At 39.7% G+C, this 15,672-nt stretch overlaps 2 protein-coding genes across 2 annotated transcripts in view; one reads left to right on the top strand and one right to left on the bottom strand.

Moving 5' to 3' along the window:
• The window catches only part of stab1 (stabilin 1), a 169,234-nt gene that overhangs the window by 11,344 nt on the left and 142,218 nt on the right, over positions 1–15,672 (top strand). The window contains exons 6-14 of the mRNA XM_040004521.1: positions 865–960; positions 1,782–1,895; positions 3,638–3,825; positions 3,932–4,068; positions 6,438–6,565; positions 6,881–6,957; positions 7,503–7,625; positions 14,183–14,314; positions 14,482–14,553. Of these exons, the coding sequence (XP_039860455.1) occupies positions 865–960; positions 1,782–1,895; positions 3,638–3,825; positions 3,932–4,068; positions 6,438–6,565; positions 6,881–6,957; positions 7,503–7,625; positions 14,183–14,314; positions 14,482–14,553 (1,067 nt within the window). The remainder of the gene's footprint in view (positions 1–864; positions 961–1,781; positions 1,896–3,637; positions 3,826–3,931; positions 4,069–6,437; positions 6,566–6,880; positions 6,958–7,502; positions 7,626–14,182; positions 14,315–14,481; positions 14,554–15,672) is intronic.
• On the bottom strand, positions 9,913–12,968 carry LOC120716863 (E3 ubiquitin-protein ligase TRIM35-like). The gene is made up of 2 exons (XM_040004535.1): positions 12,746–12,968; positions 9,913–12,510 (listed from the first exon to the last, which is right to left on the bottom strand). The coding sequence occupies exons 1-2, from the start codon at positions 12,798–12,800 to the stop codon at positions 11,078–11,080; spliced, it is 1,488 nt and encodes a 495-aa protein (XP_039860469.1). The 5' UTR covers positions 12,801–12,968; the 3' UTR covers positions 9,913–11,077.

Genomic DNA, 15,672 nt, shown 5'->3' with positions numbered 1-15,672 from the left:
TGCAGCATCCTCATGGCAGCAGCTTACCAGTCACAGTGTATGTCAAAAGTATCTCCTGCGTTTATCCTCCTTTATTACTGCAGTGAGGAGCATCCTTTAGAAAATGACAGCCATCTTGAGTTCAACAAGACTTGAAATTAGGAGGTCCTTTCACATGCAAAGTGGCATGTGCTGCACTGACTGCTAGGCTAACTAAAATTAGCATTGCATCTGCTGCTGTCTGCATGCACTACACTTTTTGCAAATACTCATGTCTTTATGTGTACTTGTTACATCAAGTACGAGTAACAATTTTATAACTGGAAAAAGAAAAGGCGAAGAAAACATACTGAAAAGAGAAAAGGAGATGGTTAACAAAGTCAAAGAAAAACACTTCTGCTGTCAGCAGAACTAACTACTCCCTAGTAGCTCAAAAACAACACTAATCTCAGTCAGCACTCAATGCTGGTCACAACACCTGCTTCAGAGGAAAGCGGTGTCATTGTCATGTTGTATCTAACAGGCCCTAGAGAGCACAAAATCATCATTTTTCTTCACCTGGAAGCTAACATTGTGCCTCAACCAAAAGAAATGCATAGCTAACTGACATCGAAGCCCAGCTGAGGGGAACATATATACATTGTCATCTAATCCTGCTGTCTCAAGCATGTTTCTTGTGCATAGTGACACAGCTGGTGGAAAGAATGTGCATCCAACATGAAAGTGCTCATAATGAGTTTTTAATTTTATCAGATAAACAGGTCAGCTCAGTGAAGTGTTTCTTCACATTAAAAGGAAATAAAGCAGAAAGTCAAACCTTCAAAGACTACTATGAAGCTGTAAGAACATCTGAAATCTGCTTAAAAACTGCCTCTCTGTGTGCAGTGTGTGACTGTAAACATGGAGTGTGTAATAAAGGTCCTGAAGGTGATGGAGAGTGTTTGTGTCAGCCACCATACACTGGGAAGAACTGTGACCAAGGTAAGATCATACCACAAAGAAATATACTGTATTAAATTAGCAGAAACATCACTCATTATTAATGTATATTACTGGGTTTCATTAGATGATACAGTTCATTTATTTTAGTTTCATCATCTCCATAGAATTAGATAAGCTGCGGAGCATGCTGTAGCTGTCTGCTGATAGATAGATATTTATCCCACAAGGGTAATTTTTTGTTACAGCAGCACAATAAAGAGCAACAATAGCACAGACAACAATAAACAACACATAACACAGATAAAATAAAAGTGCCACTGATGCCTGGTAAGGGTTTTATGAGATGGTGTAGGAATTTATATCTAAACAAAATTGATAAAAAAGAAAGCAAACTAAACATTAAAGTGGCATTTGTTAAAAACAGTAAAAGCAAGACTGGCATCGTGTAAGAGAGAAGTGTAAATTGCATTAATAAATAATTTGTACAGTATAAATCTAAGAAAAAAAAGTTTCATTAGCAGATTGAAAATAACTTCTGTAACTGAAACAGATCTGCCTCAACCCAGACTGGTATTTAATATTTACTGCTAAGAGATAAAACAAAGAGATTGTTGCTGTGTTGTGAGCTCAAAGTAATAAACTGCATTAACTAACCCGACTTTATTTTGATCAAAGAATAAGAAAGATTTTAGAAACACAATAAGGGATACATTTTCTGCAATTAAAAATACAAGTAGACTGAAAAGGACTTCTCAAATGTGGTTTGATACTCAGGTAATGATGTTTCCCTGCACTACCTGTTTGTTTTGTGTTAAACTGCTGCCTGCAGTGAGCTGCTGCCGTGTTTGTATTGTTGACAGAGAATCGGAGGTGCAACAATTGCAGCCCGTACTCATACTGCAAAGGAGAGGGAGACGCCGCCGTTTGTGAATGTTTGCCTGGATACAGGAAGACGCCACAGAACAAATGCGCAAGTAAAAAATTATAATAATTTATTTTGTGAAAATTTTGAGTTTATGCTGCTGTTGTTACCAGAAGTGAGCGTGTGTATGGCCAAGTGAACATTATTTATTTATTTATTTATTTATTAACCTTTATTTAACCAGGAAGATCCCATTGAGATTAAAAACCTCTTTTTCAAGGGAGACCTGGCCAAGATAGGCAGCAGCAGATGTCTCACAGTTACAGAAATTACTCAAACACAGGCAGCAACAACACACATGCAACAATAAGTGAAAGAATACAAATAAAATAAAAAAGTCAGTTAAAATGACAATCAATCTAATTGAAACAGTTGCATGTTATGGACTTGGCCTCAAGGATTCGTAGTTTAGATTTAAAATCACTTAATGAAATGAATTCAGTCATTTTCCATTCCTTCTGCAGTTTGTTCCAAGCCGAGGGTGCTAAATGGACAAAAGCTCTTTTACCAAGTTCAGTTCGGGCAAATGGAACAGAAAGCAACAAGTAACCATGCGGACGAAGAGAATACCGACCAGCATGTTTCATTACAAGCAGGGAACATATATAAGAAGGCAGCAACCCAAGTATCGCCTTATATATAAAACTGTATAAATGACAGTTCCTCCGACTTACCAAAGCAGGCCATCCTACCTGAGAGTATAACTCACAGTGGTGAGTCTGAAATTTACGGTTACGGTTAACATGTTAACTGTTTAAAGCCTTAACCATGAAATTATTGCCAGAAAATTCTAATTTTTTAAAAACTGGAGTCTTCAATAAACCTTCTGGCAAATTAAAAGAAAAGAAAAGAAATATTAATTTGCATACAAGAGTTTTAATTGGTATATTGTCTTTGCTACGTCCAACCTTTTTATACAAAAAGAGAAAAAAACACACTGGGCTTTGCAAACTGGTGATGTCACACAGCCTATTTTAATCTTACATTGCAATGTACATATACAGTACATTGCTGATAACATGAGTTGTTCAATTAAACTAAAATAAAAATGGACTAAAAATCTCTCCTGTTCCCCTCAAAATCAGCAAATTATTAAATACAATAACTTCAGTGTTTTAAATGGAGCTGTTAAAATTTTCATGGCCCTGTTCCTAGTTGTAGACAATGAGGAGCATTTGAGGATTTTACAAATCCTCAAAGTAGGGCTTGGAGATGAGCCATGTATCAGCATGTAGGTACAAAAAAATTAGAATTTCATGTGTTTTAATTTGTTTTGACCGACCACCCATCTCACATCATAGGATCTTGTAAACTTAACCCAAAATGGACTTTCTGCTGTTTTAACCAAAAATCAGATCAAACATCTGGGGTGCCAGTGCTCGTTTCTGCTACTGCCGCAGTTTTACTGTTGAAACTATGATATTTCACATGACATTGATATTCAAAGTCATTTATAGAAATTAAAACTTCTGAAAATTGAAGTGTGTGCGACTTGAAGTGTGTGCAAAATTGACTGTCAACACGTGGCTATTGCCTGTGTTTAAGATGTTAATAGGACTCAAAAATGCTAAAAAATAGATTTAAGACTTAAAAAGCACAAAATGTTGACTCACACATTCACTCATACGAAATGTAATTTCTCATGGAATAATTACATATACTGAAGGTATTGCACAAAAGCCCCAGCTCATTCTGAGGGGGTCAGGTGGGGGGAGTGCACTGATTGTTTAAATGGAGTGACCCAGATAACATTATGAATTTAATCTGAAGGTTATTTATTCGTTTTCTGCTCAGGTGTTTGTTCACAGAGGGATTGTGACGTTAATGCCCAGTGCTCCTCTCGGGGGTTAAAGGTCAGCTGCGCATGTAAGCCCGGCTACCTGGGCGATGGCAAAATCTGTATACCTCAGAACCCTTGCTTAGATAACAACGGGGGCTGTCCCTTGAACTCCACAGTTTGTGTCTTCAAAGGAGCCAACAAGGTGAGGAGACCTGCCAAGAGTCAGGAAAAAGCTGTTTGTAACAAAATCCTGACATTTTGTTTAACTCCTCCCTCTCTCTCCATCTCTTTCTCTCTCTGGCTCTCAGTCCAGCTGTGCATGTATGTCTGGCATGTCGCCTATAGGTGGCAGCCCTGAGTCTGGCTGTCAGCTCGTCTCCGCCTGCTCGGTGGACACCTGTGACCCCACAGCTCGCTGTCAGACTGAACTGAATGGCGAACCCAGGTCAGACACACAAACTTTTCTCTACCATTATCTACAACTGGGAGGAGGACCAAAAATGTAGAGCCCAGTCTAAAATGTGACCACAGCCAGAAGAATCGGCTCCTTTTGACTTTGTTGTGACTAAAACCAGAACACCAACCAGAAAAAGATCCATTTCACTCCATGATGAAAGTAGAATAACAAAGTTATCCCAACGCATAAGTCCTGTAACACAATTTTAGGCAGAAAAAAAATAACACAGTCTAAATATTTATGTAATACATCTGGGGGATTTGTAGATCGTGCCAGATGTAATGACACCACAGTCGATACAAGCTGGTCTGTTACTGTCAGGATCCTAAAGTGGTGTGGCAGAATTTTGGATTTCATCCCTTAGACCAGCGGTCCCCAACCTTTTTTTGCACCACAGACCGGTTTAATGTCAGACAATATTTTCACAGACCGGGCTTTAGGGTGTCAAGGATAAATATAACAAAAGAAAATCATACGACCAAGACAAAAACTTTGCTATTTGGTAAATATAATAATAGTCAGTCAAGACATGGTCAAATCCAACTTTTCCAGTTACCATATAACACTAGTACCTCGGCTTCAGATGTCTGCTACTACTGAGTTAAGATCCCGTAACAGTGTTAAATTAATAAACTGTAATCCTCACTGTGAGGATGAGGCATGGACCCATTGTTTTATGTTAGAGTTAAACTTTGCTTTCCTGACTTCAAAATAAAATGTAAAAAGTAAGTTTGTTTTAGCTTCTCTGCCTTCATGCCATCTTCTTTCTGGCTGGCTGCCCCTAAGAAACACAAAGTTTAAACTAGAGATGGACCGATCCGATATTACGTATCGGTATCGGTCCGATACTGACGTAAATTACTGGATCGGATATCGGAGAGAAATAAAAAATGTAATCCGATCCATTAAATATCAAAAAAGCACCTCACAAAACTTGCGACATGGCGTAACTCGGCCCATAACCGTAGCACGTTGGAGCAGTGTGCTCACCTGATAGAGCGGCTGTGTGTTTGTGGCCTCGCTACCAAACCGGCATTTCATCTCCGAGGAAGTGATCCCAGAGAGAAGTAAAGCAAGTGTGTAAGTTCATCTCTGAATGTTTGTAAAGCATTCCCACGTTAAGCTTAACAACCGATATATGGAGCGACTGCCTCTTCTCTCTCCCTCCCTCTCCTGCTGGTACTTCAGTCGTGAAACTGCTTAATGATCAGCTGATCGGCTTTTCTGTCGCGAGTCCGTCTCTCTTCTTTGTTTTTGGCCTACTTTGCACCAGAAAGAGGAAATTAGCAGGTGAACAACAGCAGCAGGTTTAACCTTGATAAGCTGTTGTTAGAATTTATTTATTTATAGTCTGCAGTTCTGTTGAAGGAAGATGTTGAATCTATTTAATTATTCTTGAAAAATAATTTATTTCTGTGCAATTTTTTTCCAACCTGCATCAAATTAAAGTTGATTACGTTGATTAAGAATCATGAGGTGGGGGGTGGTTCCCTATTTTTTTTTTGCTGGGAATTTGCAACCCTATTAGTTAGGTTGCTTAATATTTCTGCTAAGTACACTTTAAAATACCAGAATAGGGAGGATGGAGTAGGTTTAAGTTTATTAGATTGATCAGTTTTGCTGAACTATGAAATATTTTGGGTGCAGTGTATTTTTTACATACAGGTATAACAGAATAGCTTTTGTGTTGTTGTTTATTTAAACTTGAGTATGAACTTATACAAAATGCAGCAAGATATTAAAAAAAAAACAGTTTTATTGATTAAAAAACACTATATCGGATTCATATCGGTATCGGCAGATATCCAAATTTATGATATCAGTATCGTATCGGACATAAAAAAGTGGTATCGTGCCATCTCTAGTTTAAACAACAAGTGCGCTGGGCTTCTGCGCTGAGCCGGAGGTGTGTGCCTGAGATGACCAAATCAATGACCAAAACCCTCTCAGAAAAAAACAACCTGAAACTGAACATTTAGCTGATAAGGATTACTTGTCTACACACTGACCTCTTTATTTGAAATTGTGGTTATGTTTAATATGAATATTTAACATAAAGACAAAAGAAATACAAATTTAGTAGGTCCGTGTTTATATAAAGATAAAGATAAAGCTGTCCGAAGCACTGCTTTGAGTCTTGAGTTAAAATCCGTCAAATGGGCAAACACGAAGCATCTCGATCATGTGTGCTGAACTTGATTAGATGTGATTTTAAACTGGAGCGTTACTTTCACTGAGAATGATTCGCTTCCTAAAAGTAACGATGGGAAAACCTGGAAAGATCAGAAAGTTAAGGTCACAGTGTCAGTTGCGTCGGTTGGCTAAAGTGGCGCTCTCTTCCTGCCCCCTTCTCTCAGATGTGTTTGTGAAGTGGATCAGATCAGTGATGGTCGGCGTTGTTATGGTAACCTGATGGAGCGCGCCATGGAGCTGGACCGGAGCGGCAACTGGAGAGGAAACTTTACTGGAGCCATTTCCATGTTCGGTAAAAATAACCAGCAAAAACACGCTCTGAGAAATGCCAGCGGTACTTTATTGAACCATGGCGGGGTTTCCTGTTAAAACAAGAGATCATCACCTCAGAGTGTTTCAAGCTAACTGACAGGATATGACTTAAAGTGAGGCGTGGTGGTGATATCAGCTTTTTAAAAAAAGAATAAAAACATGAGTCTGTGTCCCGATTATCCTGCAAGGTAATTTATATGAGACATGCTGTTTTTTGTACGTTCTTTGGTGTTGCTATTCTTTTACCGCACCTTTCCTTTGACCTTTGGGGTGTGTGTGTGTGTGTGTGTTTCAGAGGCAGGCTGTCCACGTCTGCTGAATCATAACGGACCCTTCACAGCTTTCATCCCCCTGCTGAAATCACCTCTGCCTGTAGGTCACCTGCTATTCTGAATTTTATTTTAATGATCTCCTCCAGCACAGGAAGCTCCTGAGGGATGAAGCCATAGATTTGAAAAGCTTAATCCGCAACTTAAACAAATCTCTGGTGCTGCCTTCTTAGATCTGTGCAAAATTAGGAAAAAAAGTAGTTCATGCATTTATTACTTCTAAGAAGAGATTAAATTTCTGCCATGTTAGCATCTCTTCATTGACTCAGTGATAAATGCAATATAAATCCTTTTCCTCATACACAGTTACAAATGATCAGGCCCCTTCATATATTAAGGACCTCAGTACCATATTATCCCAGTAGAGCACTTTTCTCTGAGACTGCGGGCTTACTTGTTGTTCCTAGAGTTTCCAAAAGTAGAATGGGAGGCAGAGCCTTCATCTATCAGGCTCCCCTTCCAAGACTCACTCAGAGGCTGCTCACAGACTCACATGATCTCAAATTACATCTAGCATACCTAATAATTAGAAACTAACTGATCGATAAATACAAAAACCTGGTCTTCTAAACCAAAATATCTCTGCAGGACTTAAATCAGGAGACAGTATGTAAAAACCACCTGATCCTGGGTCAGTACCTCTACGGGGATCTGACTGGTCGAGACTTCAACCTGTACGGAGGATCCAAGCTGAGGACCAAAGAAAACAAGGTAACACTGCTTCTCCAGACTCCAGCTGCTGTTCAAGCTAGATAGTAAAGAAAAAATGAAAGGTGTAAGCCTGGTTCTTGCCTTTGGAAATTATTTTTGGTGGAGACATTTGTCAAAGCCACGGAAGCAGCCACTGTTATTCACAAGCATAAGGTCAAAATTTCCTGGAGCTTTTAGTTCAGGTCCAGCGTGCTGTTGTCTGGAAACTCAACAGTCACGACAAGACTTTTTCCTAAAAATCAATCATTGCCTCCCACCTTACACAAACCCACACTGTATCAGAAAATTATTTTTGAAGGTTTGACATCACATGTCATGTGTGACCTTTGAAAGTTTACCCAAAATGCACCCAAATTAAGTTTTTCTGTTTTTTTCTGTTGCTCTCATAATCACATAGACATTAAAGTCCTGCAGATTTTCTGTTGAAACTATTTTATATCCATTAATGAGATTTTTTCTTTAAATTGTGACAAGTGGAGTGATGTTGCAGTGCTCAAATTTCTGTCCGTATAATATAACTAAGCAGCAGTACAGACTTTGACACACAATTCCAGTGATTTGAAGTAAGTGTGATTTTCACTTTAACTACAAAGTGAAACTATTAAGAATCTCTTTCATGGGTCAAGACAGGAGCCCAGCATATTCTTTATTTAACTGAAGTTTAATGCAGATTTCACACATAAGAGCCCCCGGCTCTCTTCTCTGGGACACAGCACAACCACCAGACTGCCAATGTCCAGTCTACATTAGTAAGTTAAAGTTGGTTACAAGGATACACCAGAAACAAAAAAGTTCTTTCAGCATGATTTTTATTCTTGCCACAATTAGAAAAAGCAATATGACAAAGAACTGGAACAAAGCAAAGTGCATGCTACAGAAAATCATTTCCCCTTGCATTAGTTTTGCTTGCATCCATGTGGTTAATATAACACAAACATTTAAGTGATGCAACTCTTCACTACCTCTATCAGCGGTTTTCATCACACAGACTCAAGATAGTGTGATAGTATCTACAAAACCATCACACACCATTGTGTTTAAAAATCAGCACTTCTAACAGTGTCATCATCGTCTTCTGTCACCCGTCGCCTCAACAATTCTCTATCGTAACATGCTGGCATAACTCGCTGGTGATGGAGACTGGTTATTGAATGAAATTAGTTTTATTTACCAACTGAGTGCGTCCATTACACTCAGTTATATACAATTCATATATCTTCAAATCACAACCCACACAGTTTATTAGATTTTTTTCATTATTAAACGTCTTGTTAAACCAAACAAAACAGTCTGTTAAGTAACACGTGGATCTAAACACATCATTAAATCACAGCAGAAATTATTTGACAGAAATTATGTTAGGTGAGATTTATAAGGATATTATCTTCAGAATTATGTGACACGTTCTTTTTTTCCCAATAATTCTCTCATTTTGTGTCTCTTAATTATTCAACGTCTGAGTAATGGTGTTAAATAACTATATAAACAGATTATGTGGTTACAAGAACAGCAGACTGGTTACCATGACCCATTTCCTGAAGCCATGAGACTGTTGTGAAGACAACATTAATGGTTCCATAAATTAGATGAACATTTATAAGGCAGAAATAAATATTTGCTGTCCAGAGAGCACTACAGAACCAGAAGTTCTGTCTTCTGTGTTCTAGTACTTATGAAGCAGACAAACACACACTCTCACACACCTCAGACCAATTTAAAAGGTTAATCTGATGAGCATGTCTTTGGGCTGGCGGGGCACAAAGAGAAAACCCACACAGGGAAATGAGAACATGACAACTCCACATAGAAAGTTCTCAACCAACCAGCTGGTTCAAACCCAGAAACCTTGCTGTGAAGTGACAGCAAGGTTGTGGATTTAAACACAAACATTTAAAAACATTGTGAATTTAAAAATAAAAGCATAGTGTAACCCTGTAACTCAGGGTTTTCCCTTCACATTTTAAGTTTCTTTCCCAAGGCCAAAGTGAGGTCACGAGCATTGTGAAACATTATTTTGAGGACTGTGTTTCATATACTCAAGCATCTTAGACATTCTTGTTCATGAAGTAGCCAGAAAAATACCCCACACGTTTCTGTCACAGGCAGCGGGAGGTGACTGTGTGTAGAGCAGGGGTAGGCAACTCCAGGCCTCGAGTGCCGGTGTCCTGCAGGTTTTAGATCCCACCCTGGGTTAACACACCTGAATCAAATGATTAGTTCATTACCAGGCCTCTGGAGAACTTCAAGAAATGCTGAGGAGTCATTTAGCCCTTTAAATCAGCTGTGATGGATCATGGACACATCTAAAACCTCCAGGACACCGGCACTCGAGGCCTGGAGTTGCCTACCCCCGGTGTAGAGTGAATACTGGACCCAAATGCAGATCAAAAAACGGAGCGTAAAAAGGTAACTCGAATAATAAAAAAGCGAGCCCTTTGTTCTGGCTCATAACATGAGTACAAAAAACACGGAAAAGCAGCGGTGTCCAAACCCAGGCCTTAAGGGCCAGTGTCCTACAGGTTTTAGATGTGTCCTTGATCCAAGACAGCTGATTTAAATGGCTAAATGACCTCCTCAACATGTTCTCCAGAGGCCTGGTTATGAACTAATCATTTGATTCAGGTGTGCAGGCCCAGGATGACATCTAAAACCTGAGGGACACCGGCCCTCGAGGCCTGGAGTTGGCCAAGCCTGCGGTAAAGTGAACAGGAACGAAAACTAAACTAAAACCTAAACTGGAAGAAACTAAACTACGACAACTGCAACGAAAGACATGAACACGATTCAGGGCAGGAGCATGCAAAAAGCGAGGAAAAAACAGGAACATGGAACGTGAGCATGACCTGAGCTGAATCATGAAATACCTTGGCGTGACATGACATCGTGAAAGTAACACAGACAACCCGACAAAGACTGAATGAAGGCACAGAGGAGGCTAATGAGGGAAGTGGGGAAACAGCTGACACAAAGGAACATAATGACACCACAGGGGAAGTAAAACAAAACACATTGAACATGGAGACAGCTGACTCTTCAAAATAAAACAGGAAACACTGAAAGACGTAAACATGAGACACAGGGGTGAAGACAAAAGGGGAATCTAATGAACAACAAACTATAACAGGGCAACTTAGGCGAAATAGAAATGAACTTGGATAAGCTAAATGAGACCATATTTCTACAAAACAACCATAAATCCTGACCTAAATGTTCCATTGTAGACTATCGAGTAGCTTTTGATTTTATGTATATTGAGGTACAAATAAAACCAATAAATATATGAGAATACTTCATAACATCACCATTGCAGCAGTCTTTTATATTCACCAGCTTGTACACTTGTCTAATATTTGCGCTGTTAATATTAAAGTTGCTCTACGTTCCTAAACAATTAACAAATTTTGTCTCACAGTTTTGTCATATTTCCCAACTTTATGATGATATGCATCACTCTAAGTGTTCTTTTTCACTGTCACAGTGACCTTCACTGGTAAAATCTTCACTGGCTGAGGATTCTCAGTGTAAATGTAAGGAAACAGGGTGTCAGAGAAGCTGTGTGTGAAGGTGTGCATGTGGGCATTAGTGTCGAGATCAGAGAACGACAACTTTCCTCTGTCAAAGTCCAGATGGACTCTGATCCTCTGCACTTCCTTCTTCACTGGTAGATCCTTCTCAGTGTCTGGTGATGAAAATGCTGAGAATTTACCATTAGAGAACAAAATTCTCCACAGTCCTGACTTAAGACGCCCGCTGACCTGGGAGTACTCGCTCAACACGCCCAGTTCCCAGTCCTTGTTGTTTCCAACATCAACATCCCACTCATGTGTCCCTGAGTTGAAGCCTTTAGAGCCGAGAACAGAGCAGGAGAACTTGGTTCTCTCCGGGTTTTTGGGAAGCGGTTTCCGCTCTCCTGATTTCACGCTGCTCAGATTATCGAATACAACAAGTTCTGGGTCGGCAGTGTTTGGATCAAGAATCACGGGACTGTAGAAGACCTTCTCTTTCATTTTGTTCCAGACGTTGAAGGTCAGGTTGCCCAGGTGTTTGGCCACATCTATGAGCACTCCTGAAGCCAGCTCTGGATCTTGCAGCAGGGGGCGCTGCTGGGCTTTTTTAACTGCAGTTAACTTGTAGTTTTGCAGGAATGAGATGTCTTCAGCTTTGAGCTCCCTCTCTGTGGCTCTGATTGTGCTAGAAAGAGCTGCTGTTTCTCTGCTCAGACTCTCAACCTTCTCCTTCATTATCTTAGTCTTCTGCACCTCATCCTCCTTCAGGTTAGCAATCCTCACCTTCTCTTCATCGTGCAAAAACTGGTGAAGATTCTTAAACTGCTCCTTAATCTCCCTCTCTGTGCTTTGGGCTTGGACTTTGATGTGTTTCACTATTTGGTCATAGCTTCCTTTAACATCTTCAAAGACCTGCAGTTTCTCCTTTAAGGGCTTCAGGGATTTCTGGAGCTCCTCTTTGAGATCCTGTGCAGCCTCATCGATGGGTCTGAATCTGTGGTTGCTATGCATTTTCGAGTCTCGACAGATCACACATATTGGCTGCTGGTGGTCCAGACAGAAGATTTTGAGTTTCTCAGAGTGCAGACTGCAGAGTGACTCGGACCCTTCTGAAACTCTTCGGCCTCTCTCGCCTCTCTCCGCTAAAAAGGCCTCGCACAGGTTCTTTAATGCCAAATTACGAGGGGGATCACTCTTTGAGGATCTTCTCTTGCAGCACGGACAATCGTATGTTTTCTTCCCCCTCCACCATTTTTGGAGGCAGTCTTTGCAGAAGCTGTGGCTGCATGACAGAACAACAGGGTCTTTGAAGACTTCATGGCAGACAGGACATAAGAAATCCTCTTCTGATCTGAGCGACATTTTGCCTGTGAATGAAGCTGAAAACACAGCAAAAAAATAAAAGTGAAGTCAGTCAGTCCGGAAGATTCTCTGACAGTTGCTTTCACTTTCTGTCGCAGCTCTTTCAGATCATAAAGCAGAGCAAACTGCAGCAGTTGACAGGAATTGCAAGTATTCCAAGTTTTCCAGTTATCCCAGTGTTCACAGTGTTCCCTCACGGAGCTGTCTTCATTAGTTGGAAGTGATATTTTACGGTGTGATTAGAATCCTTACCGTCTGTCTCTGTGTATGTTTCTCCTTTCAGGAAGACAAAATCAATAAGCTGCATTTCCTGCTTGACTGCATGGCCTCACACAGTGGGCGGAGCTTTCTCAAGACATCTCATGCGTGTCTATAACACTAGTTGTATGTTTGCTCAACAGTATTTCATGTATGGTATCAGAACAGATCGTTAACATGGTGAATAAAATGATAACTAGTCAGGAGTCACAAAATAGATTCAGAGACAGTTCTGTCACAGATCACCAGTTCTGCAGCATATAACACGAGCACTTATCTCTGGCAGTCAGATACAGAAGAGCTCAGGGCTCCTGCTTTATCTGCACGTCTGGGCTGTCCGTCCTTGGAAAGTGTGCCAAAGGTTGCAATGCTCTTAAAGGTGCACAAAGTATCCTAAGAGTCAAGTAAAGGTCTCATTCATTCATTCATTCAATTTATAATGATGCAAGGTTAGAGTCGCTCATTTTTACATCTGTAACTCTGGGAAAAAACACTAAACCTTGAGAATCGATTTCCTCCAATTTACAAAGTGCTTTAACAGTACTCACGCCTGTTTTTTCCCCCATCACAGGCCCCCTAGATCCACAGGTCAAAGCTTTACTGGACTCTTGTTTATGAGTGGGCTGCTATCAACATACACAATAAATTTGTCAATTTAAAGATTGACAAACTAAGCTACCAGTTTATCTTGTCAATTTTTCTTTATTAAGCATCTTTGTAACTCCAGACAGAAGTGGATAGACGCAGGTGAACAGACTAATTTTCTCAGTGTTTAAGTCTGTTGAGCCAGTGGTCTGATAATGGGATCTCATTGGCTTTTAACCTGCAGAGGGTTTCTTTCTGATTACAGCAGTAAAGAGTTGCAGCTGTCAAGTCTAGAACAGTGTTTCTTTCACTCCACCTGTGTTCAGGCTGTACAGCCTCATTTTCACTGCCGTTGCAGTATGAAGCTTTACACACAAAAAACACACCAGATAATTGGGCTGATTCTTACAATAGGTTTCTTTTTTGCACACATTCTCCCAGCTTTGTTTCACAGTGAGCACACATGTATTTTTAGCTGCAAAAACGGTCATGCTGTCCACCACTGTTGTCATGTCAGCCCCCCCCCCAACAATACTAGTAATTGTGTCATTGTTGCACCAATCTTAAAGGCTTCCTGTAATGTGTAAAGGATGTGACTGGTGGAAACAGTTTACCAGAATGTATTTTTAATGCTTTATGCTGGCTACATTTAGCATCCTTTGTGCTACAATGACAGATGAAGCTGTGAAAAAAGTGTTAACTTTTTAAAAATATGGGATGTTGTATGTTTGTTGAAGGAAAAATGTGTAGTCCATGTAAACCTGCTTGAACCTTGATTCTTGTTTCATAACATGCGCAGGTTCTTTAAAGGAAGTCTTTTTTTTGGTTGTCTTACTCTTGTTTTAGAGGTTCATCTTGCTGGACAACCCCAGAAAACTGTACTCTGTCATCCAGCAAGACCTGCCAGCATCCAATGGGATCATTCACATCATAGACCAGCCCATCACACCCACCGACTCCTCCCCTCGTGATGAACAGGTAAGTAAATACACAAATGATGGAAAACTCCCTGAAAACACCAAAAAAAGAAACAGAAAAAAGCTTAAACAACAGCTGAGTGAAAAACATTAAAACACTGCAGTTATTTTTTTCCTTTACAGTACAGCACAATATGAAACTTAATGTCTTCTTCTTCTTGTGTTAAGTTTGCTGATTTGACAGTTGGAGAGATTCTGACTAAGGACGACAAGTACAACCGCTTCCTGTCTTTGGTTGATGTAAGTATTTGTGTGACTATGCACCCTCACGTTTGTCTCCTTCCTTTATTTGACCGCATGCTGAAATTGTTTTACTACAATAAAACAAATAACACTTACAATTTAAACATTTTAAACCACTTAAATGTATCATACAAACTGGATTTGCTGGGAGTTTATTCACAATTGTGCCACATTTAATGCCAAATTGTTTTATTTTATGCCTGTTGTGGGGATAAGTTCTAATTTCTTTGGATTTCCGGGTGGAAATATTAACAGAGTGAGCATGTATACACATGGTCTGCAAGTTTTTGATGTGTTTCTTTGAGCTGCCTTTGGTAGGTTTTTTTGGTAGCTTTCGTCACTGAAATGAATCGGCTGCTTCAGTGTTTAAGGCATTCTTCGTGAATCACTTCCAAAACTTTCCAGCGACACATTTTTGCTTTTGCAGCCTCAAGCTTTCATAAATTGTCTTTTATCTTTAAAATCATGCTTAAAATAACTACTGCCTTTGTTTGTATTGGCATCATTAATGAAATGATACTGTTATATACATTTTTCTAAATATGACATTATAGTTTGATATCATGTCACATTTGACCTCTAACCTCACTTTTACATTTCATAGCTGCCATTGTTTCAATGATATAACAATGTGTTTTATCTCTAAAGAAAATGTTGCCAATAGAGAGAGAGAGAGAGAGAGAGATGTCTAGTAATATAGTAGTTATTTAAATATTAATACCTGCATAATGTTTATGTATTTAAAGTAAACATCTGCCATACTACCCTAAAGTAAATACTAGTGAGCTGCACTCTCAGAGTGCTTTTGTTTCTTTTTTCACTGTGTGAATTTTTTTCTTTTCCTTCCTCTCTGCCCTTAATTCCCTTTTAAGGGTTTTTAATGACATTCGTTTAACTCTGGACTCTGGCAGCCCTGCTGCCCTCTTGTTGTTGGACAGCAGCCTTTGACACGGCTGATACCATGATATCCTGCTATCGAGGCTGAAATCATATGCTGGCCTAAAAGAGTCTGCCCTCCAGTGGTTTTGGTTTATCTTTCTGGAAGGACTTTTTATGACAACATAAATAGCCCCTCTTAATTATAGTGTACCTCAAGGCTCTATTTTGGGTCCTGCC

Source organism: Simochromis diagramma, unplaced genomic scaffold (genome assembly GCF_900408965.1).
Source record: "Simochromis diagramma unplaced genomic scaffold, fSimDia1.1 OVJJ01000320.1, whole genome shotgun sequence".
NCBI lineage: Eukaryota > Metazoa > Chordata > Actinopteri > Cichliformes > Cichlidae > Simochromis > Simochromis diagramma.
The sequence above is the reverse complement of the archived record's forward strand: the minus strand, read 5'-3'. Positions and strand labels throughout refer to the sequence as shown.

Coding starts and splice junctions, on each gene's coding strand:
- LOC120716863 (XM_040004535.1), bottom strand. CDS start 12,800: ATGCAGCTTATTGATTTTGTCTTCCTGAAAGGAGAAACATACACAGAG. Junction 12,511..12,745: donor AACATACACAGAGACAGACG/GTAAGGATTCTA, acceptor CTGTGTTTTCAG/CTTCATTCACAGGCAAAATG.